Below are 27,062 nucleotides of genomic sequence, written 5' to 3' on the forward strand. Positions count from 1 at the left end.
AAGAAGAGGACTGTCAGAGAAATACTAGCCCGGCTGAAAGACACATTTGATACCCGCACCTCAGCCGAAATAAAGCTCAGATTTTACGGGTGTAAACAGCGGGCACATGAGAGTATAAGAGACTATGCTCTAAACCTACAAGAGGCCCTGAGAGCCATTAAGCAGGCAGACCCTGACAGCGTGGGAAATGAAGATAAGCTGTTGACTGAACAATTTATTGAGGGTCTACTGTGCAATGCCCACCGAACCCAGTTGCGGGCAATGGCCTTACAGGACCCTGACCTGGACTTTGTACAGTTCAAGGACAGAGCCATCCGGGTGCTCGGAGAACCGGCACCAGGTGGCGCTGTGACCCACAGGCGCCCTGCTATCACTTACCACCAGGAGACGGCGCCCTTGTCTGCAGGGCCTGTGGGAGCTGATGCGCAGGCTTTGAACAATAACCCGACTACAGACCTGCACCATCAGGTCCAAGAGCTGACTAAGAGCGTTGCCGCGCTAACCAGAACTGTGCAGTCTTTACAGGTCTCTTCTCCAGGAAAGATCCAGCTGGCATCCGGACTGGAGGACGTCCCGTGGCGCCGACTGAGGAGGACCCCACCGGCCAGAGGAAGACCCAGCGACAGATACAACGAGGACGGACGACCCATCTGCCGCCGCTGCAATCAACCCGGACATGTGGCAAGGTACTGTCATTTAAACGGGCACAACCTGGGGTAGAGGGCCAACCCCCAGGCATAAGACCATCAGGCCCATCAAACTGGCGTGATAAATATGTAGGGGGACGTCCAATCTTGCCTGTGGTACTGGATGGCATTCCTATGAGTGCCCTACTAGACACTGGGTCACAGGTGACCACCATCCCGTACGTGCTCTTTAAACAGTACTGGAATGACTCGGACATAACCCGCTACCCAGATGACGACCTGAGTATCATCGCCAGCAATGGTCAGCCCGTGCCGCAGGTGGGATTCAAAGAGGTGACCATTAAGATCGGTAAAGTCGAACTGGCGGCACAAGGACTGATTATAGTGGACATAGACAGTCATGAGAGTCACCCTAGAATAACCTTGGGAAGTAATGTGATTGAAAATTGTCTTGCAGAGGTGATTCTCATTTTACAGCAGGTTGCCAAGAACGCCAGTTCCGGCCAGCAGCGTGTGCTCCAAAAAGAGATCCGGGCACTAATGAAGCGGCAACAGGTGGAACTATCTGGTGGTGAGATAGGTAGCGTGAGAATGTGCGACCCGTTCCCTATTGCCATGCCCCCAAAAAGTGAGATGATGATTTGGTGCCGGGCAGCTATTGGTCTAAGAGGTAGAGACTACCAAGCAATGGTAGAACCCGTCTACTCAGACAGTAGGCCCACCATTTTGACAGCACGGGGGGGTGGTCGATGTACGCCATGGGAGGGTGCCCGTCCGCATCATAAATATCGGGGAGAAAGAAGTACACCTGCCCCGGTATGCCACGCTAGCCAAATTGTTCACCATCAACCAGAACTCTGTACAGGCCGTGGAACCCTTGCCTCCATCTCAACCAGAGGAAGGTAACGGCTCAAAGAAACCAATGGAGGACTGGTGTCAGCAACTGCATTTGGGTACTGACTCAGACTCCCTGTTTTTGGTGTGAGGGAGTGATCGGGTGGTTCGAGTGTACGAGAGAGTGTTTAGTAAACACCCGCTAGACTTCGGGCGAGTAAAGGGGGTAGAACACCACATCCCCACGGGAGACCATCCTCTCATAAAGGAGAGATACCGACCCGTACCCCCGGCACACTGCCAACACGCCAAGGGGATGCTTAGAGACATGAAGGAGGCTGGGGTAATCAGGGACAGCTGTAGCCCCTGGGCAGCTCCACTAGTCTTAGTGAAAAAGAAAGACAACACCATGAGAATGTGTGTAGACTACAGGAAGGTCAACCGTATCACACACAAAGATGCGTACCCGTTACCAAGGATAGAAGAGTCCTTAGCTGCATTAAAATCTGCTAACTTCTTCTCTACTTTGGATCTCACTAGCGGGTACTGGCAGGTTCCTGTAGCAGAGGCGGACCGGGAGAAGACCGCATTCACCACCCCGATGGGTCTCAGCGAATTTAACTGTATGCCGTTCGGGCTCTGCAACGCACCAGGAACTTTCCAACGGTTGATGGAATGCTGTCTGGGACACCGGAACTTTGAGACGGTCCTGTTATACCTGGACGATGTCATCGTCTATTCCAAGACCTACGAGGACCACCTGAAACACCTGCCAGAAGTGTTTGAAGCTCTGGCAAACTACGGCCTAAAGGTGAAACCCTCCAAGTGTCACCTCCTGAAACCAAAGGTGCAATACCTGGGACACGTGGTGAGTGCTGACGGAGTAGCTCCTGACACTGATAAGATCACAGTGATTAAGGACTGGCCAAGACCCTCCAGCATAAAGGAAGTGCGGCAGTTCCTCGGGTTGGTAGGCTACTACCAAAGATTCATTCCCGGTTTCACCAAAATGGCAGCCCCTATGCAGGACCTCCTGATAGGTCAATCTCGGAAAGCCAAAAACCAGAAGCCGCCCTTTAGGTGGGAAAAGCTGGAAGAGGAGTCCTTCTGCCAGCTGAAGATGGCCCTCACGGGGGATGAAATCCTGGCATATCCAGACTACAGCCAGCCCTTTATCCTCCACACGAACGCAAGCAACATCGGGCTAGGAGCCGTACTGTCCCAGATCCAGCAAGGGAAAGAACGGGTAATCGCTTACGCCAGCCGAAAGCTACGGCCCACGGAGAGGAACCCTGAGAATTATAGCTCATTCAAGCTGGAGTTCCTGGCAGTAGTGTAGGCAGTGACCGAACGTTTCAAGCATTACCTTGCCTCCTCCAAATTCACCGTGTACACGGATAACAACCCGTTGACACACCTGGACACTGCAAGGCTCGGTGCCCTGGAACAGAGATGGATGGCCCGCCTGTCCAACTTTGAATTCACCATCAAATACCGGGCAGGACGCTCAAATGCCAACGCGGATGCCCTGTCTAGAATGCCAAACTTACCGGACGTAGGGGAAGATCCAGAAGAAGTTGAGCTCCCTGCGTTCCACCGTCATGGGATTACCCTGTATTCCCACCGTGTGAAGGACAGGCGCTCCGTGACGTTCAATCCCTTGCCCCACTACAACTGGGCGGAGACGCAAGACAGTGATCCCGCAGTCCATTTGGTGAAGGAAATGCTGACCCAGGCCGATGCCCGTCTTGACCCAGATGCTCCGGAAGAGACCAAGCAACTGTGGAAGGAGAAAAGTAAGCTGTTCCTCTACAGGGAGAAGCTGTGCCGGAGAATGGTTAACTCTCGAACACATGAGTTGACCTGGCAGGTAGTGGCCCCAAGACGAGACGCGGCTATGGTTCTGGAGGCATACCACAATGGAGCAGGGCATTTCGGATGGAAGAAGCTGGAGTTCTTGTTGCGTGAACGGTTCTACTGGGTAGGCATGAGAGGAGCCATCGAGAGGTGGTGCAGAGACTGTGGCCCGTGCCACCTGAGAAGAAAAGACCGAGCCAGCCAGAAGACTCCCCTGCAGCCCATCACCAGACAGCCACTGGAACTGGTAGCCCTGGACCATGTGAAACTGGCTCCAAGCAGATCTGGGTATGTCTACGCCCTCACAATCGTAGATCATTACTCCCGGTTCCTGGTGGTGGTCCCGGTCAAGGACTTAACGGCTCAAACAGCAGCTAGAGCCTTCCAGCAGCACTTCTGCCGTCCACACGGGTACCCGGACCAAGTGTTGACAGACCAAGGACCAGCCTTCGAAGCGGAGGTCTTCCAGGAGTTCTGCAACCTGTATGGCTGCAAGAAGATAAGAACAACGCCCTATCACCCTCAAACCAATGGACTCTGTGAGAAGATGAACCAGGTGGTGATAGATCTGCTAAAAACGTTGCCCCTGGAAGAACGCAGTCTGTGGCCTGAGAAACTGCCCGATCTGGTGAACCTGTATAACCACATCCCTGTAGGTTCCACCAACTGTACCCCGGCTTACCTAATGAGAGCAAGACCTGGTAAGCTGCCTATTGACATGGATATGGGAGTCCTGACGCCTGAGGACACCTCGCCAGAGGCAGACTGGGATACAGAACGGCAGCAGCAGTATCGGAAAGTACAGGAGAGCGTCGAGCGAAGTCTGTCTCAAGCTAGAGAAAGGCAAGAGAAGGCTTATAACCAGTATGCTCCCGCTGTTCCCCTGGTACCTGGAGAGCAGGTCTTGAAGAGGCGGCTCCACAAGTTGGACGACCAGTGGGAGAAGGACCCGTACACCGTACTGCCATCAAGCCATGAGAACCCAAAAATCTGCGTAATCAGTAAGGATGGAGAAACCACAGCTATTGTCTCCAGAGACCACCTGAAGAAGTGTCCCGAGCAGCTGCAAAGCCCTGAAGAAGATCAAGAAAACCCTCAACCCGCAGAGGAAAGGGAAGAAATGATCAGTACCGTACTCGGAGACTTCCCCCGGTCTTGGACACAAGTAAACGGCGCTGTCGTGGTACCCGTCCTCACCTTTCTCCAGCCAGCCCCGCAAGTGCCTACAGAGGAACCGGTAGAGCTGGAAGAGCAGCCGGCCCAAGAGGCAGAAGAGTCCACACCAGCAGTACAGGAGGATCAACCCTCTGCTAGTAGTGAGCCTGCCGTGCCCCTAGTGAGCCAAAGAGTGCGCAGACAGCTGCCCAGCTTACCCATAACACCTCCTACATCCTGTAGTGCAGAACCAGTTAGTGAGCTCCGTAGGTCCACTAGAGTCACTAGAGGTCAGATGCCCGCTCGCTGGATAATCTAAACTAATGCACTGTGAATTTATCTGTTAACTGTTTATGGTTTATGTTTGTTGCCTGTTATTAATTATGTTTCTCAGTTACCCTGCAGATTTATTTGGACTAACAGGTTATGGACACTGGATAACCGAAACATTCTTGTAGATAGTTGCACCTTGGTGCCTCTTGTGAAGACGGCCGCGGAAGAGAAAACCTGTCTGGCGTGGCCTACTTGCGGCCCAAAGTAGCTAGCTCCAGCCTTGCAGCCACGCCCAGGGCCAACGCAAGGGGTTTGCTTTGGACAGGTCCCCTACTTCGCTTAAAGTTTCACCTTGGGTGACATGGACACCCTCTTGTTTCACAAACTTCACCTTGGGTGAAATGGACACCCGGTTGCGGACACGCCGTGACCTTTAAAGAACTAAAGCTTCTTGTAAATATGTTATCGTATTATTGTTTATACCCTGTATTTATGTTTCTTTAAAAATATGTTTAGTCCCGGAGTACTAAAATTTACTAGGGGGGAATGTGACACCCCAGGGGTCTGGTTGCCACAGTAATAGAGATATTATGTCTGAGAGCAAGTGGGAGGTTTCTCTGGTCAGGAGCCCTAAGCATGCAACACGGTCCGCCCAGACCTGGGAGGGGAGGAATCTTCCCTTATAAACTGGGTCTGGGGTGGGATTAGTGAGTGAAGACAGAGACAGAGCCTGCAGAACAAGCAGAGGAGTCAGAGCCTGGAGAGGGGAAGTAAGAACCAGGAGCTCTGTAGGAGCAGCAGCTGAAGGCCAGGGGCTGTGAGCAGAGATATAGCTCGCCCTGGCTGAAGTTACTAAAACCGGACACAGGAGTCCGAGGCTGTGGGGACTGATATACCCAGCAGCAGAAACCAGCCGGCAGGGGATTCCAGGTCCTCTGTGACTGAGCCTCCGGGCTTCTATGGCCAAAGAAGGGACCAGCGCCGCCATCCAGGAGCGGAGGCTAACAGAAGGCCCCAAGTCACCAGCCATACGGGTGAGCACCACACGGTATACTCAGGGACGTGGGCTACTTGAAACCGCTGACAGCAAGGTAGCCAGGAAGAGTGCAGATAAACGGGGAGGCCTACAACTCCACCTGGCCAGGGGAACTCCTGCTTGCTCGCAGACTGACCAGGCCCCTTATACTAGCCAGTACTCCCGGGAGGGTCTGCCTTGTACCATCAGTAAAGACCCTGAACTGCACCTCACGTCTCTGTGATTCCTTGCCGCACCAGCACCATTAGCACTGGGACCCTCACACCATCACTCCCATCATCTCTCACATTAGCTGCCCTGAGGCAATACTTCTCCCATGGGGAGTTATCCCATACTCGGCTGCGCAAACAACATCAGCCTCAGCGGTCGGCAGCGCAGCGGCGGTCCCCACTGACCGCAATCCACGGGTGGCGTAGTCGGACATTTGCTATACATTAAGACTGCCACTGGTTTGACCACCGTGGGCACGGACCGGGTCACCGCCACACGGACACTACAACCCCCAGCATTCTACAACAGGCCCGGTTCCGGGCTCCCATGCACAACACAGGCCCAGGGGGCGCGTCATATCCCTGGCGGGCGCTTCTAAAACTACCCCTGGCGGGCGCTTCTAGAAGTACCCCTGGCGGGCGCTTCTAGAAGTACCCCTGGCGGGCGCTTCTAGAAGTACCCCTGGCGGGCGCTTCTAGAAGTACCACTGGCGGGCGCTTCTAATAGTACCTCTGGCGGGCGCTACTAGAACTACCCCTCATGGGCGCTTCTAGAACTACCCCTCATGGGCGCTTCTAGAAGTACTCTTAGTGTGCAGTTCTAGAACTACCCGCAGAGCCGTGAGCGGATCTAGAACTTCTAGTGTGCGGTTCTAATACTGTTCCTGGTGTACGCTTTTAGAATTACCCCTGGTGGGCGGTTCTAGAAGTACTCCTAATGTGCAGTTCTCGAACTACCCCTGGTGACAGTGGACGCTTCTAGAAGTACTTCTAGTGTGCAGTACTAGAACTACCCCTGGTGCCGGTGTGTTCTTCTAGAACTACCCCTGGTGGGCGGTTCTAGAACTACCCCCAGTGCCATGAGCTGTTCTAGAACTTCTAGTATGCGGTTCTAGAACTACCCCTGGTGCCGATGGGTGGTTCTAGAACTACCCCTGGTGGGCACTTCTAGAACTACCCCTGGTGGGCACTTCTAGAACTACCCCTGGTGGGCACTTCTAGAACTACCCCTGGTGTCGGTGGGCACTTCTAGAACTACCCCTGGTGTCGGTGGGCACTTCTAGAACTACCCCTGGTGTCTGTAGGCTCTACTAGAACTACCCTTGGTGTCTGTAGGCACTACTAGAACTACCCCTGGTGTCTGTAGGCGCTACTAGAACTACCTCTGGTGGGCAGTCCCAGAACTACCCCTGGTGGGCAGTCCCAGAACTACCCCTGGTGGGCAGTCCCAGAACTACCCCTGGTGGGCAGTCCCAGAACTACCCCTGGTGGGCAGTCCCAGAACTACCCCTGGTGGGCAGTCCCAGAACTACCCCTGGTGCCGGTGGGCACTTCTAGAACTACCCCATGAGGGCGCTTCTAGAACTACCCTCGTTCCTGGTGTACGGTTCTAGAAATACCTCTGGTGCCGATGGGCGCTTCTAGGACTACCCCTGGTGCCGATGGGCGCTTCTAGGACTACCCCTGGTGCCGATGGGCGCTTCTAGAACTTCCCCTTGTGGGCGCTTCTAGAACTACCCCTGGTGGGCGCTACTAGAACTACCCCTGGTGGGCGCTACTAGAACTACCCTCGTGGGCGCTACTAGAACTACCCTCGTGGGCGCTACTAGAACTACCCTCGTGGGCGCTACTAGAACTACCCTCGTGGGCGCTACTAGAACTACTCCTAGTGTCCAGTTCTAGAACCACCCCCAGTGCCGTGAGCGATTCTAGAACTTCCGGTGGGCGCTTTTAGAACTACCCTTGGTGGGCGGTTCTAGCAGTCCTCCTAGTGTGCAGTACTAGAACTACCCCTAATGCCGTTATGCGCTTCTATAACTACCCCCTGGAGGGCGGTTCTAGAACTACCCCTGGTGCCATGATCGGTTCTAGAACTTCTTCTAGTGTGCGGTTCTAATACTGCTCCTGGTGGGCGCTTCTAGAACTACCCCTGGTGGGCGGTTCTAGAACTACTCCTGGTAGTATACATCTATTCTATATTTTTCTATTTTAACTATTGTATGTACATTGGTGTGAGTGCCTGTCTCTATGGTGTCTTACTTAACCGTGTATTTATTATAGGTTTTTTAATTTCCTATTTATGCATAATTTGACAATTTTGTTCGGTTGTTCTTGATTGGTTCTTTGACATTCCTAGTTTGCCTATGGGGTCAATGCACCAAAATGAGTCATCTAGCGTCAATGAACTTTAACCACCTTCACTGCACACGTCAGTGTTGTGCCCTTCTCCCCCGCCCCCCCAAATAGCTGCAAAGTCCCACCTGTATACTGGAGCCCAAGACCACAAGATCACATGCTGGATCTCTGGCACTCATGAGGTCATGTGCAGGGGCCTCAGGAGCCTCCAAACACCACACTGACATCTGTCTTGTCTCCTCCACAACTGAGCAACATCAGAAACCCAGCTAACAGACATTGCTGTCACTGCAAACACTCATTGGATTAACTGACACGATGTCAGCAAGTTGCTGAAGATCTGGATACTGCAGCCATGAGATCTGTGGCAGCATTAGGCAGATGGGACACTGCAGCTAATAGAGAGTAAGAGTGCAACAGAGATGGCCCTAAACTGCATTTAAAGGGTGTCAGGAAAACTTAGTCAGACTTTGCAGCCCTCTGGCGCTCCCTTATCCTGCTGGTCAAACACGGTATTGACTGAGGATAAGCGACAGGGCGCAGCTGCTCTCATTTATGTCGACTATTGTGGCTCGTGATGTGACAGGACGTATATATACCACCAGTTCAGTCCAGGAACGTATATATACCTAAATCCCACCACCCTCAACCACAATATCACATAAATACACCGTATGCTGCCACCACCGATCTCTTAACAGGTGGATTGGGTACCCGTTAGGTAACGTGAATTAGCGGGTGAGGAACGTGTTTGCTCGACATAGGACAAGAAGAACGAAGCTGGTAAATAATAATTTACTCCCGAAAGTTGGCAGTGTTTACAAAAGATATACAAGATATTATAAAAGAGACAATTTACATATATGCATAAAACAGTTATTAAAATAAAAGGGGTAAATAATAGCAAAACCTGCGCCACGAGGTGATGGTCTCAGATTCTGTGGCGGGGACGGCTCCCCGGAAATTAGGTGTGATTCCTCCACGCAACGAGGAGTGCTTGCATCTGACGTCCCTGGGTTGGAATGAGCCAACATGGACGATCTGGTTTTTAGTAAGGAGGCAAAACACTAGGACACACCCATGTTGTTTACCTCACACGGGGCTCTGTTTTGTGAACCCACCCAGCTGCACAAGACATAAAAATCCTTCATCTTCCATATCTTGGTATGGGGGGGGGCCCACATCCAAGATGAATACATCATTTTTTTTTTTTTTTTTTTAAGGTTGAAGGAAGACTAAGTCCATCTAGTTCAACCCATAGCCTAACATGTTGATCCAGAGGAAGGCAAAAAAAAACCATGTGGAAAACACTAAGCTCCACATTGGGGAAAAAAATTCCTTCCCGACTCCATACGACAATCAGACTAGTTCCCTGGATCAACGCCCTATCAAGGAATCTAGTATTTATAACCTATAATATTATACTTTTCAAGAAAGGCATCCATGCCCTTCTTAAATTTAAAAAGTGAATCACTCGTTTCAACATCATGCGGCAGAGAGTTCCATAGTCTCACTGCTCTTACAGTAAAGAATCCCCGTCTGTGATTATGATTAAACCTTCTTTCCTCCAGACGTAGAAGATGCCCCCTTGTCCCCGTCTCAGGCCTCAGAGTAAAAAGATCAGTAGAAAGGTCTTTGTACTGTCCCCTCATATACTTGTACATAGTAATAAGATCACCTCTAAGCATTTCTTTTTTCCACAGTAAATAACCCCAAGTGTAATAACCTGTCTTGGTATTGCAGACCCCCCAGTCCTCTAATAACCTTGGTCGCTCTTCTCTGCACCCGCTCTAGTTCAGCTATGTCTTTCTTATACACCGGAGACCAGAACTGTACACAGTATTCTAAGTGTGGTCGCACTAGTGACTTGTATAGAGGTAAAATTATGTTCTCCTCGTGAGCATCTATGCCTCTTTTAATGCATCCCATTATTTTATTTGCCTTTGCAGCAGCTGCCTGACACTGGCCACTAAACGTGAGCTTGTCATCCACCAATACACCCAGGTCTTTTTCAGTTACAGTTTTGCCCAGTGTTTTACAATTAAGCATATAATTATACATTTTATTTCCTCTGCCCAAGTGCATTACCTTACATTTATCCCCATTAAAGCTCATTTGTCATTTATCAGCCCAAGCTTCTAGTTTACATAGATCCTCCTGTAATATAAAATTGTCCTCCTCTGTATTGATTACCCTGCAGAGTTTAGTGTCATCTGCAAATATTGAAATATTCCTCTGTATGCCCCCTACAAGGTCATTAATAAATGTTAAAAAGAAGGGGGCCCAATACTGACCCCTGTGGTACCCCACTGTTAACTGAGACCCAGTCTGAGTGTTTTCCATTAATAACCACCCTTTGTTTCCTATCACTGAGCCAATTCTTAACCCACATACATATATTTTCCCCTATCCCCATTGTTCTCATTTTATGTATCAACCTTTTGTGTGGAACCGTATCAAAAGCTTTTGAAGAGTCCATATACACAACATCCACTGCATTTCCTTGGTCCAGTCCCGAACTTGCCTCCTCATAAAAACTGATCAGATTAGTTTGACAGGAACGGTCCCTCGTAAACCCATGTTGATATTGGGTCATGAGGTTATTCTTCTTCAGATACTCTATTATAGCATCTCTTAGGAAACCCTCCAGGATTTTACACACAGTAGAGGTTAAGCTTACTGGCCTATAATTTCCAAGTTCAGTTTTTGTCCCCTTTTTGAATATTGGCACCACATTTGCTATACGCCAGTCCTGTGGACCCTGTTATTATTGAATCTTTAAAGATTAAAAATAATGGTCTATCTATGACGTTACTTAATTCCTGCAGTACTCGCGGGTGTATCCCATCTGGGCCCAGGGATTTGTCAACTTTAGTGATTTTTAGACGCCGCCGTTCTTCCTGCTGGGTTAAGCTAGTGACATTTAATGGAGAATTTTTGTTATCACTAATCATGTTTTCTGTCATGCGATTTTCTTGTGTAAATACGGTTGAAAAAAAATCATTTAGCATATTGGCTTTTTCCTTATCCTCATCCACCATTTCACCCAGACTATTTTTAAAGGGGGCCAACATTATTATTTTTTAGTTGTTTACTATTTATGTAGTTAAAGAATATTTTGGGGTTATTTTTACTTTCTCTGGCAATGATTCTCTCTGCCTCAATCTTTGCTGCCTTGATTTGCTTTTTACATAATTTATTTAATTTTCTATATTTATTTAATGCCTCATCACCACCTACTTGCTTTAGTTCTCTAAATGCTTTTTTTGTCACTTATTGCGCCCCTTACAGCTCTATTTAGCCATAGTGGTTTCCTCCTATTTCTAGCATGTTTATTCCCAAAGGGTATATATTGTGCACAGGTACTATTCAGGATGTTAATAAACGTCTCCCATTTGCTTTGTGTAGCTTTATATCTCAGGATATCGTCCCAGTTTATTGCACTAAGATCATCTCTCAACCGTTGGAAATTAGCCTTCCTGAAGTTTAGTGTCCTTGTAACCCCTCTACTACACATCTTATTAAAGGTTACATGAAAACGTATTATTTTGTGATCACTATTACCCAAGTGACCCCCAACTCGTATATTTGATATGCGGTCTGGCCTATTGGTTAATATTAGGTCTAGCAGTGCCCCCCTTCTTGTTGGGTCCTGAACCAGTTGTGAAAGGTAATTGTCTCTCATAGTTGTCAAAACCTATTACCTTTGCTTGAACTACATGTTTCTGTCCCCCAATGTATTTCAGGGTAGTTGAAGTCTCCCATAATAATGACTTCTCCTTGAGTCGCTGCTTCATCTATTTGCTTTACGAGGATATTCTCTGCTACTTCCATTATTTTTGGAGACCAACCCCTAACAGTAATTTATTATTTTTTCCCCCTCCCCTTATCTCCACCCACAGGGACTCTACATTTTCATTAGATTCACATATATCCTCCCACAAGACAGGTTTTAAGGATGATTTTACATATAAACACACCCCCCCTCGCTTGTTTGTACGGTCATTTCTGAACAGACTATAGCCCTGTAAATTAACTGCCCAGTCATGGCTCTCGTCCAGCCACGTATCAGATATTCCTACCATGTCATAATTATTTTCCAACAAAATTAATTCTAATTCCTCCATTTTGTTGGTGAGGCTTCTGGCATTAGTGTACATGCATTTTATGTATCTCTCTGTACCTCTATTCCTTCTTACTTTATTGGCTGTTCTAACCCCACCCCCAATTTGTGCCCAGGTCACTATCTGCACTATCTTCCCCACCTATAAAATGAATACCCTCCCCCCCAATCCCTAGTTTAAACACTCCTCCAACCTTCTACCCATTTTCTCCCCCAGCACAGCTGCACCCTCCCCATTAAGGTGCAGCCGGTCCCTAGTATAGAGTCTGTAGCCAACTGAGAAGTCGGCCCAGTTCTCCAGGAACCCAAATCCCTCCTTCCTACACCAGTTCTTGAGCCACTTATTTATCTCCCATTGCCTCTCTGGCGTGGCACGCGGTACCGGAAGTATTTCAGAGAATACCACCTTGGAGGTCCTTGCTTTCAGCTTGCAGCCTAATTCCCTGAAATCATCTTTAAGGACCTTCCACCTACCTCTAACTTTGTCATTTGTGCCAATGTGCACCATGACCGCTGGGTCCTCACCAGCCCCTCCCAGTAATCTGTCAACCCGATCAGCGATGTGCCGGACTTGAGCGCCAGGTAGGCAGCACACTGTTTGATGATCCCTGTCTTTGTGACAGATTGCCCTATCTGTTCCCCTAATAATTGAGTCCCCCACTACCAGCACCTGCCTGGCCTGCCCTACTCTCCTATTTCCCTCTTTACTGGAGCAAACACTCCTCCGGCTTTCAGGGGACATGCCTTGCTGCAGCAGTGCTACCCCTGTACCGTCACTCCCCTCATCTGCCAACTTTGCAAACTTGCCAGATCAGGACTAGCCTCCCTTGCACTCTTCCCTCTACCCCCCCTTCTAACTGTCACCCAACTAACGGCCTCACTGTCCTGCAGCTCCAGACTACCACCCTCCCCCACATCTACCCCAGTGAGATGCTGCTCAGTGAGCAGCAGACTCCTTTCCATGTTGTCAATGGATCTCAGTGTTGCCAGCTGCTCATTTAGATCCAGTATCTGGGCTTCCAAAAGCACAACGTGCTCACATCTCACGCAGCAGTAAGCAACCACGACCGGCTGTTCAGGATTGCATACATGTGGCAAGATGTACACTGGATAGCATTGTCAATAATGGAGCTCATTTCCTAATGGGGATTGCAATAGACAGAATGTTAAGTAAAAAGAAAAGCAAAGAATTAATGAAATGCAGACAGCAATTCAGTCCAAAGTCCTCCCTTCCAAACTTCCTGAATCCAAGTCACTGAAAAATAAGTCACACACTTACTTTCGTTCGCACTTATGCTCTGGTCACACTCAGCTCGTTCACACTTGCAAATTAAGAGATTTAAAGAGGTTTTGTTCTGTTTTTTTCCCCTTTTCCAGCAATGCACCCTTCACCTCAATGCACTTCCAAAGGAAAGTTTGCCGTCACCAATATTGACGTAGATTGATATCAAATATGATATTTCTATGACGTTCAGAAGCTCAGAAACCATTTCCTAGGTTTCTGGTGGTTTCCCAGTTATGAAAGATACACCATCATAACTGGAAAAAGGCGAGCATCCCAAAAATGTGGTCCATGTGTTTGTGACCGTCATGTGCATTATTAAACTTGACATTAAAAGTTTGTACAGTTACACAATAGGGCTTTGGAGGGGAAATCCAGTGTATACCAGTATGCTTGCCCTGGGCTGAGGTTTATGGCGGTTATAAAAATTCCTTGTTTGGGGGAAGCAAGAGTAGAGTTCTATGGAGGTCCCTTCCAAGTGAACAGGGGGCGGAGATATAAGACATCTCTGGCTGTCCTTTCAACATTTTTAAAACTAGGACAAAAATACATTTTGCCTGACAAAGGGAATGTCACCAGGTTTCTTGCCACCTGATCTGAGCACAGCACAACGTGGGGACAAAGATCACCAATTCCAGCGACGTGTTGCTCTCTGGGCTGACTGATGTAGTTTTGATAAGTGATCCTCCACCAGCAGGAGACTGCCACCAGAGGACTAGTAAAGCTGCTGCCATGTAGTCCAACCCTGTCCCCACAACTGATGAATAGCTCTGTACACTGTGCATTGGTAGCTTTCTGCATATCAGTGGTGTGGGTGGGGTTATACAGAGCCCAGCATTCAGAGAATTTGTAGATCTGCAGCAGACACAGTTAGGGTATGTGCCCACGTAGCGTTTTTCAAGCGGATATGCTGCAGAATTTCCGCAGCGTAAAGGCTTGTTTAACGCTATGTTATCCGCCCCCCAATGTGATTACGCAAGTTCAATGCCCATGCTGCGTTTTTTTCCGCAGCGATTTTGCTGCGGGGAAAAATCCGCAGCATGTTCATTCATTTTGCGTTTCCGCAAGCGGAATTGCCTTTGCAGTACAATTAAAAACTCAAGGCAATTCCGCATGTGGAAATTGCACGATAAAAGCATGATAAACGCGTGCGGAATTCCACATGCGTTTATCCGGGAGAGGACATGCAGAAATGAAGCAGAAAATTTCTGCTTCATTTCCACAGCATGGGAGCATAGCCTTACTCTCAACTGCACCAAGCGATCCATCACTGTAATCAGGGTCTCTGCTCCTAAATCACCCTGCTCTCAGATGGGGCAGCAAAATCCTGGTGACAAATTCACTAACCCCATCCAGCTTCAGATGCAAGTATTAGAATTGATTCTGATGCTCAAAATTAAATGTAAAGGCCAGTGGCTAATGGCAGGCAATAGGTACAGCAAAGTGTGGAAAAGTTACCTGCAGGATTGTAGGGAACAAACTTCTCAGTGTCGGGGTACTGCTGCTCGTCTGTCTTATCAGAAGTGCCAGAAACCTAGTGGGGAACAGGAACCAGGTCACAAGCTTCATTTATCCAGGGTTTACCATTAGGTTCTCCATATATGATCTGAAAAGTAGTGTTGAGCCACCCCCGTAGTGTTAGAGTTCGGTTCGTCGAACACCTGTATGTTCGCCGAACACCTTCGAACACCGTTAAAACCAATGGCAGGCAAACAAAAACACATAGAAACACGTAGAAAACACCTTCAAAAGGTGTCCAAAAGCTGACAAACTGCTCAGAGGACACAACACACACATGTAAAAGTGACAAGTACATATAGTCATGCGAAAAGAAAAGAGGTGGAGGAGTAAAAGGAGGGGGAGACACAGATATAGGCATGTCATGCCCTTCTAAAACCCCAAAAATGCGAAGCTAACACGGCCAGTCCGTTTCTGCCCGTGCGACCTCCGTGTCGCGGGGTTTGCGCCAGAGCTGCGGTGGAACCTGACGGCCAGCCCCCCCTCTCCCAATACTGGTGCCTGTCCTCTGGTGGCTCGAGCGAGCCCCCCTGCGGTGGAGGCAGGTCTAAGCTTTTTAATTTAAATTGTCTCTGTAATTTGAATGAGCACACTTTAAATCCTTTTACAAGGATCTATTGGAGGGCAAGTCTGATGCCAGCAGCCGCGTAATTCCAGCTCCAGTAGCGTCCACTAAAGCTGCTACAGTTAAAAAGCTTTTATAAGGATTGAGCTTGGCGGTCCACCGCAAAGCGTCCTACCGCCAGTCCCAGCCCCTATGCCTTGGGGTGCCTCCCCGATGCTTTTCACTGAGTGTCCCGGGGGCCCGAAGCATTTCCTTTGAAAAAATTAAGTGTCCAAACTACAGGTGGTGCAGCTTGCTTAACAGTTGGGATAATAAGCTGACTAGCAGACATTGCTACTAGGTCCAAAGTATTTCCTGGGCTAGATACAGTTAAAAATTTGTAATTAGATACTCTCGTTGGATGCTGAGAAAGCATTCCATAGAGTCTCCTGGCACGCCATATATTATTCTCTTAAAAAGCTTGGGGTAGGGATCTAGGGGACCCTTTCATAGGCAAAATCACAGCCCGGTATCGCAATACGTCACCTAGGCTGAAGATGAATGGAACATTTTCATCACCTTTCATAATCACCAATGGGACAAGGCAGGGACGTCCTCTGTCCCCTCTCTTATACATCCTAGTGATGGAGCACCTGCTCTCATCAATTCGCCATAACCCCAATATCAGGTGGATTGAGGTGGCAGGCACAGAGTACAAGTGCTCTGCATTTGCTCATGATGTCCTAGTATATAGCACTCAATCACATATATCCATCCCTGCTGTTATGGCTGAAATCGATCACTTTGTTACATGGTCAAATTTTAAAATCAATGCAGCGAAGTCTGAGGCCCTCGATGTCTCCCTCCTCAAATCCATACAGGATTCCATCCAGTCCAACTTTCCCTTTGCCTGTCCCTCACAGGGTATCAAATACTTAGGAATTCGTATTCATAGAGACCTCTCCCGTCTATGTTATCTTAATTTTGGGCCCTTTATTGAACAACTCCATACAGACCACGGTTGGCAAGTTAGAACTGTAAGATTCACTACGTGAACCACTGGTGTTTTGTGGAAAAGCACATGTACACTGTGTTCCAAATTATTATGCAAAAAGTGTTTAGGAGTGATAAGGGAAGAATTTGTTTGTTTGTCAGTTAAACTCATTGATGGTGATGTGTGTCAGGGCTCTTTATATCACTGTAAGCAATTGCAGACACCTGTGCTAATTAGTTTGGCAGGGGTGTCCAATGAAAGGCAAGACTTCTTAAGAAGGCTGTCCCACATTATTAAGCAGCCTACATTTTCTGCCAAAATGGGAAAGAAAAAGGATGTGTCGGCTGCTGAGAAGCAACAAATTGTGGAGTGTTTAGGTCAAGGCATGACTACAATCAACATTGCTAAGACACTTCATCCTGATCATCGCATAATCAAGAAGTATGTAGCTGATTCACAGTACACATGTGTGCATGCTGATAAGGGAAAATTGAGGACTCTTTCCTACAGGCAATTACGTCAGGTTAAAAGAGCAGCGGCAAAAAAGCCTTGTCATAGCAGCAGACAAGTTTTTGAAGCTGCTGGTGCCTCCAACGTCCCCCGAACAAGATGCAGGGTCCTTCAGAGGTTTGCAGCTGTGCGTAAGTTATCCTGTCGACCTCCTCTATCTAATGTACACAAGCAGAAAGGGCTGCAGTGGGCCAAACAATACATGAAGACGGACTTCAAAACTGTTTTGTTCACCGATGAGTGCCGTGCAACGCTCGATGGTCCAGATGGATGGAGTGGAGGATGGCTGGTTGATGGACACCCCATGCAAACACGGCTACGGCGCCAACAAGGAGGAGGTGGAGTAATGTTTTGGGCTGGAATCATGGGGAGAGAGATTGTCGGCCCCTTTAGGATCCCTGAAGGGGTAAATATGAACTCCATAATGTATGTGGAGTTTCTCAAACAGCACTTCCTGCCATGGTTCAAGAAGAAGAACCGTGTATTCCGCAGCAAGATCATTTTCATGCATGATAATGCACCGTCTCATGCTGCACATAACACATCTGCATCTCTGGCTGATATGGGCATAAAAGGGGACAAACTTATGGTGTGACCCCCATGCTCCCCTGACCTCAACCCCATTGAGAACCTCTGGAGCATCATCAAAAGGAGTGTCTATGATGGCGGGAGGCAGTTCACATCTAAGCAACAGCTCTGGGAGGGTATTCTGTCCTCATGCAAAACAATTGAAGCAGAAACCATCCAAAACCTGACAAATTCAATGGACGAGAGAGTTCAGAAGCTCCTTTCGAACAAGGGGTCCTATGTGCAAATGTAACATCACCTAGAATAAAGTTTTGAGCTGAAAACTGTTTGATTACAGTTTGTAATAACTGGCTAATGCTTATAATTTCAAAAATGACCATTTTTTTGCTCTTTATTAAAAAGAAAAGGTTGATCATAGAGTGTGGGGGATCTAAGAGTGTGGCAACCCAGTAGTCAGGATTATTTCGAATTCTGACAATCTGAGGGTCATGTTGCAGGTAGTGCAGCAAGAAGGCACTCATGTGTCTTGCGCATCTCGGAGCCCCAAAATTATTTTCCGGGCTAGATGCAGCAAAAAATTATTATTAATTTGAAAGCTGGTGGAGCTTAGTATAGATGGTCTAATAGAATCAGTACTGCACACAGCTACAAGGCCCAAATTATTTTCCAGCCAAGATACAGATAAACATGATTAGTAATTTGAAAGCTTATAACGGTTGGTGAGGTGATTTTAACAAATCATCAAGCTTTTACTCTCCCCAGCATGACACAGGGGTAGAAAAGTCGTTTCGGATCCATGATTTGTTCATCTTTATGAACGTGAGTCTGTCTACATTATCAGTGGAGAGCCCCGTGCGCTTATCTGTCAGCACACCACCAGCAGCGCTGAACACACGTTCAGACAGAACGCTGGCTGCGGGGCATGACAAGATCTCCAAGGCGTAAGTGGCAAGCTCCGGCTATTTATCCAGATTGGAAGCCCAAAAAGAGCAAGGGTCCAGTGACACAGTCATGGCTTCAATGTTTACTTGGAGATACTCCTGTACCATCGTCTCTAGGCGTTGACTATGTCAGACTTCTTGTCTCCTGTGGCCTTGCAAAGGATGGGCTAAAAAAGTGGTGAAATGATTCCGCAAAATTGATGTTACCAGCAGATACTGTGTTTATGTTAAGTTTTTGTAGTGCCGGCGTCCCTGCCCTCTGCTAGGCAGGGACGCTGTTCCCCTCACCGCTCTGCTCCGTGCCCGGCGTCCCTCTCCCGCTCTGCTGGCAGCGCGCGCTCCTTCCCGGCCACTGTGCTTAGGGCGCGCGCGCGCGCGCCCTCCCTCCCTAAGGGGCCGCGCGCGCCATCCTAAGGAGTCCCCGGCCAATGGCCGGAGGACTTTACCATATATAAGGCACCTCCTCCAAAATGGAGGTGCCCGAGCAATGTTGTTGCACCGTTCTACTCTGCTTCAGCCCTCAGGTCCCGTTGCCAGTTACCTGCCAGTTACCTGCCAGATTCCTGCCAGCTTGCTGTCCTAATCCTGCCTGATTTCCTGTTACCTGCCTGCCTGCCTGAGGTCCGACGGTCTGCCTTACAACTCCGGTCAGTCTGTCTAAGGACCAACTTGCCCGCTCACCTGGGAGCGCACATCAGCTACCTGCCTGCTTGCCTGAGGTCCGACGGTCTGCCTTACAACTCCGGTCAGTCTGTCTATGGACCAGCTTGCCCGCTCACCTGGGAGCGCTTCTCCGCTACCTGCCTGCTTGCCTGCCCGGAGGCTCCGCTGTCACGTGCTGTGACCACCAGCTATTCCAGACTCTTGCCCGCTCACCTGGGAGCGCTTCTCCGCTACCTGCCTGCTTGCCTACCTGGAGGCTCCGCCGTCACGTGCTGTGACCACCTGCTATTCCAGAGACTCTCGCTTGCTCACCTGGGAGCACACATCCTCCATCTGCCTTGCTAGCCTACCTGGAGGTTCTGCCATCACAGGTCGTACCTACCCCTTACCTAGAGACTGCCCCGGTCACTTGCCGTGACCTCCAGCCCGTTCTTCCAGAGACTGCCCCGGTCACTTGCCGTGACCTCCAGCCCGTTCTTCCAGAGACTGTCCCGGTCACCTGCTGTGACTGCCTGCCTGGTCGCCACCCGCTCCCTTACAAGGACCGCTCCCTTGTATAGTAGCCCAGAGGTTCCGCCTCCAAGACCCGTTACAGTTTGCTCGGGCCATGGAACCCGGTGGCACCCAAGCTCCCTCGCTCTCGGACCTGTGTCATGAACTGTCCCGTCAAAGGTCCCAACAGGAGTCCATCCTGGGTCACCTGCGGAATGTCAATACTCGCCTGGACACTGACTGCTCCACCAACAACCTCCGCCAGTGCCATGTCTCGCAATCCGGCAGCTCCGCTGTCCACTAACACCATGATATCCTACCCCGGACCTCGGCTTTCTGCACCTCCTCGCTTCGGAGGCGACTCAGCCCAGGCTCGGGGCTTCATAAATCAGTGCACCCTGCATTTTGAACTATTGTCCCACCAGTTTAACTCCGACCGAGCCAAAATTGCATTCATCATGTCCCATCTCACCGGGGAGGCCCTGGCCTGGCTAAATCCTCTATGGGAGAGAGGAGACCCCCTGGTGTCCAACTTGCCTGCTTTTCTCACGGCTTTCCGGAAAGTCTTCGACGAACCCGGACGGAAGACCTCATCCGCATCATCGTTGCTACGCCTCCGTCAGGAAAGTCTCACCGTGGGCCAATATGCCATACGGTTCCGTACCCTTGCCTCGGAGCTGGCCTGGGATAACGACGCTCTGGTTTCCGTCTTCTGGGAGGGTCTGTCCGGCCGTATTAAAGATGAACTTGCCGGTCGGGACATTCCTACCACTCTCGATGACTTAATAACTCTTGCCACCCGGATTGACCTACGGTTCCAGGAGCGTGCCAGAGAGGTCACCCGTGAGAGGAGGTTACCACGTCTAGCTCCTACTTTTCAGAAACCCGTCACTCCTTCTGTCTCTAACCAGGTACACCCTCCTGAGCCTATGCAGGTCGACCAGACCAAGATGGTCAAGACCAGTCAGGACTTACGCCGTGCCGAGGGGACCTGCTTCTACTGTGGCAGTAAGGAGCACCGGATCCGTGCCTGCCCGGAGAGGTCGGGAAACGCCTGTGTCTAGGTTCGCTCAGAGAGGTCCACCTAGACAAGAATAAATCCTCTCCATCCCTGCTGTTGTCAGTTTCAATCGTCTACGGGGAGAAACGTTATTTCGAACTAGCCCAACTGGACTCTGGAGCAGCCGGGAATCTTATTTCACAGTCCCTGGTAGAGAAATACCGCATCCCCACCAAACCTCTGGCTGTACCCTTGTCTGTTGCTGCCGTGGATGGGGGGCTCTTACCATGCCCCATCCAACTCATCACCGAATCCATTACTCTGCAGGTGGGAATGCTGCATTCTGAAAGTATCTCCTTCCATGTTCTGCCTGGACTCTCTCACGCCCTCTTGCTAGGCCTACCTTGGCTCCAGAAACATGCACCCGTTCTTGACTGGCAGACCGGAGAAGTCCTTCGCTGGGGACAGGGCTGCCATAAGACCTGTCTGGTTCCCGTTCATCCCGTCCGTCCTTCTCCTACCCCAGCTAATCTACCTGGACTTCCGATTCCTTATTGGTCTTATGCTGATGTCTTTAATAAAAAGGAGGCAGAGACACTACCCCCTCATAGACCATACGACTGCCCTATCGACCTGTTACCTGGTACTTCTCCTCCCCGTGGGCGTATTTATCCATTATCCGCTGCTGAGACCCGGTCGATGTCCGAATATATTGAGGAGAATCTGGCCAGGGGATTCATCCGGAAATCTACCTCCCCGGCGGGAGCAGGCTTCTTTTTCGTCAAAAAGAAGGACGGCTCTCTCCGTCCCTGTATAGACTATAGAGGCCTTAACCAGATCACGGTGAAGAATAAGTACCCCCTTCCGCTCATTCCGGAGTTATTTGATCGTCTGAGGGGGGCTAGAATCTTCACCAAACTGGACCTCCGTGGGGCGTACAACCTGGTTCGTATCAGTCAGGGGGATGAATGGAAGACGGCATTCAACACCCGGGACGGCCACTATGAATATCTGGTAATGCCCTTTGGCCTCTGTAACGCTCCTGCCGTCTTTCAAGAGTTGGTCAATGACATCTTCCGTGACCTTCTCTACTCCTGCGTAGTGGTGTACCTGGACGACATCTTGGTCTTTTCTCCGGATCTCCAGACTCACCGGAGGGATGTTAGTCAGGTCCTGCTCAGGCTCAGGCAGAACCATCTCTACGCTAAATATGAGAAGTGCCTCTTTGAGCAGACCTCGCTTCCGTTTCTGGGCTACATTATCTCTCAGACCGGCCTACAAATGGATCCTGAGAAACTGTCTGCCATCGAGAAATGGCCCCGACCAGAGGGGTTGAAGGCTATTCAACGGTTCCTGGGCTTCGCCAACTATTACCGCCTCTTCATCCCGCACTTCTCTTCCGGACTGCCCCAATTTCCGCGCTCACCCGTAAGGGTACTAATCCCAAAGAGTGGCCGCCTGAAGCAGAGGAGGCCTTTCTTTCCCTAAAACAGACCTTCTCTTCCGCCCCGGTGCTGCATCGCCCGGACGGCAACAAGCAGTTCTTCCTGGAAGTTGACGCCTCCTCCTCTGGAGCCGGAGCGGTACTTATTCAAAAATCATCTTCCGGGAGAATGGTAACTTGTGGCTTCTTCTCCAAACTCTTCTCCTCTTCTGAGCGCAACTATTCCATAGGAGACCGAGAGTTATTGGCCATCAAGCTGGCGTTGGAGGAGTGGCGTTACCTACTCGAGGGGGCTCTTCATCCGGTAATAATTTACACTGACCACAAGAACTTGGCTTACCTCCAGCATGCCCAGAGACTTAACCCGCGCCAAGCCCGGTGGTCCTTGTTTTTTGCTCGCTTTGATTTTGTTCTTCATTTTCGCCCGGCTGACAAAAACGTCAAGGCGGACGCCTTGTCTCGATCCTTTCTGGTGTCCGATCTCGAGGAAGAACCTAAACATATCATCGATCCCGCCAGAGTAATGCAGGTGGCTCCCGTGAGTCTAAATCGTCTCCCTCCCCGTAAGACGTTTGTTTCAGTACCTGATCGGGAGAAGATCCTACACTGGGGCCATTCGTCTAAACTAGCTGGCCACGCCGGTCAGAAAAAGACCCTCCAGCTTATTGCCCGGCACTATTGGTGGCCTACCCTGCACAAGGACATAATAGACTTTGTTTCTGCCTGTGTGTCCTGCGCCCGCAACAAAGTCCCGAGACATCTGCCAGCCGGACGCCTCCTTCCGCTTCCTGTACCTGCTGCCCCCTGGCAGCATATAGCAATGGACTTTATAACTGATCTCCCCGTCTCTGCCGGTTGTACGGTCATTTGGGTGGTCGCTGACCGCTTTTCCAAGATGGCTCACTTTATTCCCCTGCCAGGCCTTCCGTCTGCACCCGAGCTGGCTAAATACTTTATCCGCCACATCTTCCGTCTTCATGGCCTGCCCCTCCACATCGTGTCGGATCGTGGGGTACAGTTCACCTCACGTTTCTGGAGAGCCACTTGTAAACTACTAGACGTCACCCTGGACTTCTCTTCCGCTTACCACCCACAGTCCAATGGTCAAGTGGAGCGGATCAATCAGAACCTGACCAGTTACCTCCGGCACTTCGTTAATGCCCACCATTCTGACTGGGTGGATCTCCTACCATGGGCCGAGTTCTCTTATAATAATCACGAGAGCGAATCCTCCTCCAAATCCCCGTTTTTTGTGGTCTTTGGTCAGCATCCTCGGATTCCTTTTCCTGTCTCCACCTCTGTGGACAACCCGGCTGCGGAATCTCTCGTTAGCAAATTTTCCTCCATATGGGAGAGTACCCGGTCCGCACTCCTTCTGTCATCCGAGCGTATGAAAAGACACGCTGACAAAAAACGCCTGGATCCTCCACAATTTCGTCCAGGAGATAAAGTCTGGCTCTCATCTAAATATGTCCGACTCAAGATACCTTCTTACAAGTTAGGGCCTCGGTTCATCGGTCCTCTGGAGGTCATCAGTCAGATCAACCCGGTGGCCTATAAATTGAAACTCCCGGCCAACTTACGGATCCCTAACTCCTTCCATGTATCTCTCCTCAAACCCGTGGTGCTTAACTCTTTTTCCAAGTCTACAGGTACGCCTCCTGCTACGGTTTCTGCTGAGGACGAGTTTGAGGTAGAGAACATTCTTGCCACCAAAAGGGTAAGAGGAAAGACCTTTTTTCTGGTAGATTGGAAGGGGTTTGGTCCTGAGGAGAGAACGTGGGAGCCCCGGGAGAACATCCATGCCCCTCTCATCCTAGCTAAATTTCTATCTGGCCTAAAAAAGGGGGGGCCTAAAGGGGGGGGGGTACTGTAGTGCCGGCGTCCCTGCCCTCTGCTAGGCAGGGACGCTGTTCCCCTCACCGCTCTGCTCCGTGCCCGGCGTCCCTCTCCCGCTCTGCTGGCAGCGCGCGCTCCTTCCTGGCCACTGTGCTTAGGGCGCGCGCCCTCCCTCCCTCTTAAAGGGGCCGCGCGCGCCGTCCTAAGGAGTCCCCGGCCAATGGCCGGAGGACTTTACCATATATAAGGCACCTCCTCCAAAATGGAGGTGCCCGAGCAATATTGTTGCACCGTTCTACTCTGCTTCAGCCCTCAGGTCCCGTTGCCAGTTACCTGCCAGATTCCTGCCAGCTTGCTGTCCTAATCCTGCCTGCCTGCCTGAGGTCCGACGGTCTGCCTTACAACTCCGGTCAGTCTGTCTATGGACCAACTTGCCCGCTCACCTGGGAGCGCACATCAGCTACCTGCCTGCTTGCCTGAGGTCCGACAGTCTGCCTTACAACTCCGGTCAGTCTGTCTATGGACCAGCTTGCCCGCTCACCTGGGAGCGCTTCTCCGCTACCTGCCTGCTTGCCTGCCCGGAGGCTCCGCTGTCACGTGCTGTGACCACCAGCTATTCCAGACTCTTGCCCGCTCACCTAGGAGCGCTTCTCCGCTACCTGCCTGCTTGCCTACCTGGAGGCTCCGCCGTCACGTGCTGTGACCACCTGCTATTCCAGAGACTCTCGCTTGCTCACCTGGGAGCACACATCCTCCATCTGCCTTGCTAGCCTACCTGGAGGTTCAGCCATCACAGGTCGTACCTACCCCTTACCTAGAGACTGCCCCGGTCACTTGCCGTGACCTCCAGCCCGTTCTTCCAGAGACTGCCCCGGTCACTTGCCGTGACCTCCAGCCCGTTCTTCCAGAGACTGCCCTGATCACTTGCCGTGACCTCCTGCCCGTACACCCAGAGACTGTCCTGGTCACCTGCTGTGACTGCCTGCCTGGTCGCCACCCGCTCCCTTACAAGGACCGCTCCCTTGTATAGTAGCCCAGAGGTTCCGCCTCCCAGACCCGTTACAGTTTTGAGTGCTGAACACTCGACGGTCCCACGGTTGGCTAGTTGGAACGGTGAGACTCACTACGTGCACCACTAGTGTTTTGTGGAAAAGCACATGTAAGATTCTGAAACAGTCTCTGCTGATACTCCAGCATGCGTGCATCTCTTTCTATGGCAGGAATAATTTCTGCAAATTTACTTTTGTACCGGGGATCTAAGAGTGTGGCAACCCAGTAGTCAGGATTATTTCTAATTCTCACAATTCGAGGGTCATGTTGCAGGTAGTGCAGCAAGAAGGCACTCATGTGTCTTGCGCATCCAGGAGCACCAAGTCCCTGTTGTGTTGGTGGCGAGGTAACAATCATGCTTCCTTCCTCTGCCCTCTCCCCCCAACCTCGCACAACAGAAATGTGATCAAGGTCTCCCTCATCTGATGAGTCTTCCATCAGTTCGTCCTCCACTCCTGCACCTTCCTCACTAGTTTGGCTGCTACCATGAGCCCTGGTAAAACCATCTCCCCCACCCTCACATGCCTGCCGCCTTGGTGCTGCCGACCATCTGGACCTTGCAGATGTTAGCCCTTCCTCATGCAACTCCTCCTCCTCTACTTCCTCCACCTCCTCTTCTGCCACCACCTGACTCCGAATTCTGTTTAACATGTGCTCCAGCATGTAAATCACCTGAATAGTCATGCTGATAATGGCATCGTCAGCAATAAACATCTTCTTCGCCATTTCAAAACTGTGCAGAAGGGTGCATAGGTCCCTGATCTGAGACCACTCCTCCAGCGTGATTTGCCCCACCTCTGGATCTCGTTGGCCCAGGCTATACGTCAGAACGTATTGCACCAGGGCTTGTCGGTGCTGCCACAGTCGCTGCAACATGTGCAGAGTTGAATTCCACCAGGTAGGCACATCGCATTTTAGCCGGTGAAGTGGCAGGCCCAACGACTTCTGTAGAGATGTAAGTCGCTGAGCTGCGGGATGCGAATGGCGGAAGTGAGCACACAGCGACCGTGCCCTCTGCAGAAGGCCATCTAGTCCGGGATAGTGGGCTAAAAGTTGCTCGACAACCAGGTTCAACATGTGAGCCATACAAGGCACGCGTGTGACATTGCCTCGGCAAAGGGCCGCACCCAGGTTTGCAGTATTGTCGCACACGACTTTCCCTGGTTTCAGGTCCAGTGGAGACAACCATTCATGAAATTGGTTCTCCAGAGCTGACCACAACTCCTCAGCTGTGTGACTCACATTTCCCAGACATTTCAAAGTAAAAACCGCCTGATGACGTTGAGCCCTGCTGCCAGCATAGTAAGGAGGTGTGCAGGATCCCTTCTGCGCAGTTAGAAAGCTTGTGGAATGACCAGACAGGCTTTGGGTGCAGGTGGAGGACCGAGAGGAGGTTGAGGAGGCAGAAGCAGTGGAGGAACTTCGAGATAAAGAGGATTGACGCACAACTCATGGGGACGGCAAGACTTGGACAGCAGCCCCTTGTCCTGCTGTCACCATAGTTACCCAGAGCCCAGTCAGCGACATGTAACGCCCCTGTCCATGCCTACTCGTCCAAGTGTCTATGGTGAAATGCACCCTGTCACACACACAGTTTCTCAAAGAAGCGGTGATGTTGTGTGCGACATGCTGGTGGAGGAGCGCAGGCACACCTTTCTTTGAGAAGTAGTGCCGACTGGGCATCTGGTACTGGGTCACTGCGACAGACATAAGGTCTCGAAAATCCTCTGTGTCCACCAGGCGGAAAGGCAGCATTTCTGTAGCCAAAAGCTTGCAGATGGTGAAATTCAACCTCTTAGCTTTCTCATGGCTAGGAGGAAATGGTCTTTTACTTGTCCACATCTGAGGGACCGAGGGCTGGCTGTTGTGCTTAGACGAGGTTGAGAAGGGTGTCCCCGGCAAACTGCCGGTCCGTGAGGAAGATGCAGGCGGACATGTTAGGTTGCCTTGATCCAAAGGTGGTGCTATCGATGTCGGACAGCGCTGA

General features: G+C 50.4%; 1 protein-coding gene across 1 annotated transcript in view; it reads right to left on the bottom strand.

Moving 5' to 3' along the window:
* Positions 1–27,062, bottom strand: part of LOC141229274 (protein kinase C theta type-like) — a 98,583-nt gene that overhangs the window by 33,546 nt on the left and 37,975 nt on the right. The window contains exon 3 of the mRNA XM_073667456.1: positions 15,011–15,086. Coding sequence (XP_073523557.1) covers positions 15,011–15,086 — 76 coding nt within the window. The remainder of the gene's footprint in view (positions 1–15,010; positions 15,087–27,062) is intronic.

Source organism: Phyllobates terribilis, unplaced genomic scaffold (assembly GCF_046119375.1).
Source record: "Phyllobates terribilis strain yellow unplaced genomic scaffold, ASM4611937v1 Scaffold_472__1_contigs__length_1415193, whole genome shotgun sequence".
Taxonomy (NCBI): domain Eukaryota; kingdom Metazoa; phylum Chordata; class Amphibia; order Anura; family Dendrobatidae; genus Phyllobates; species Phyllobates terribilis.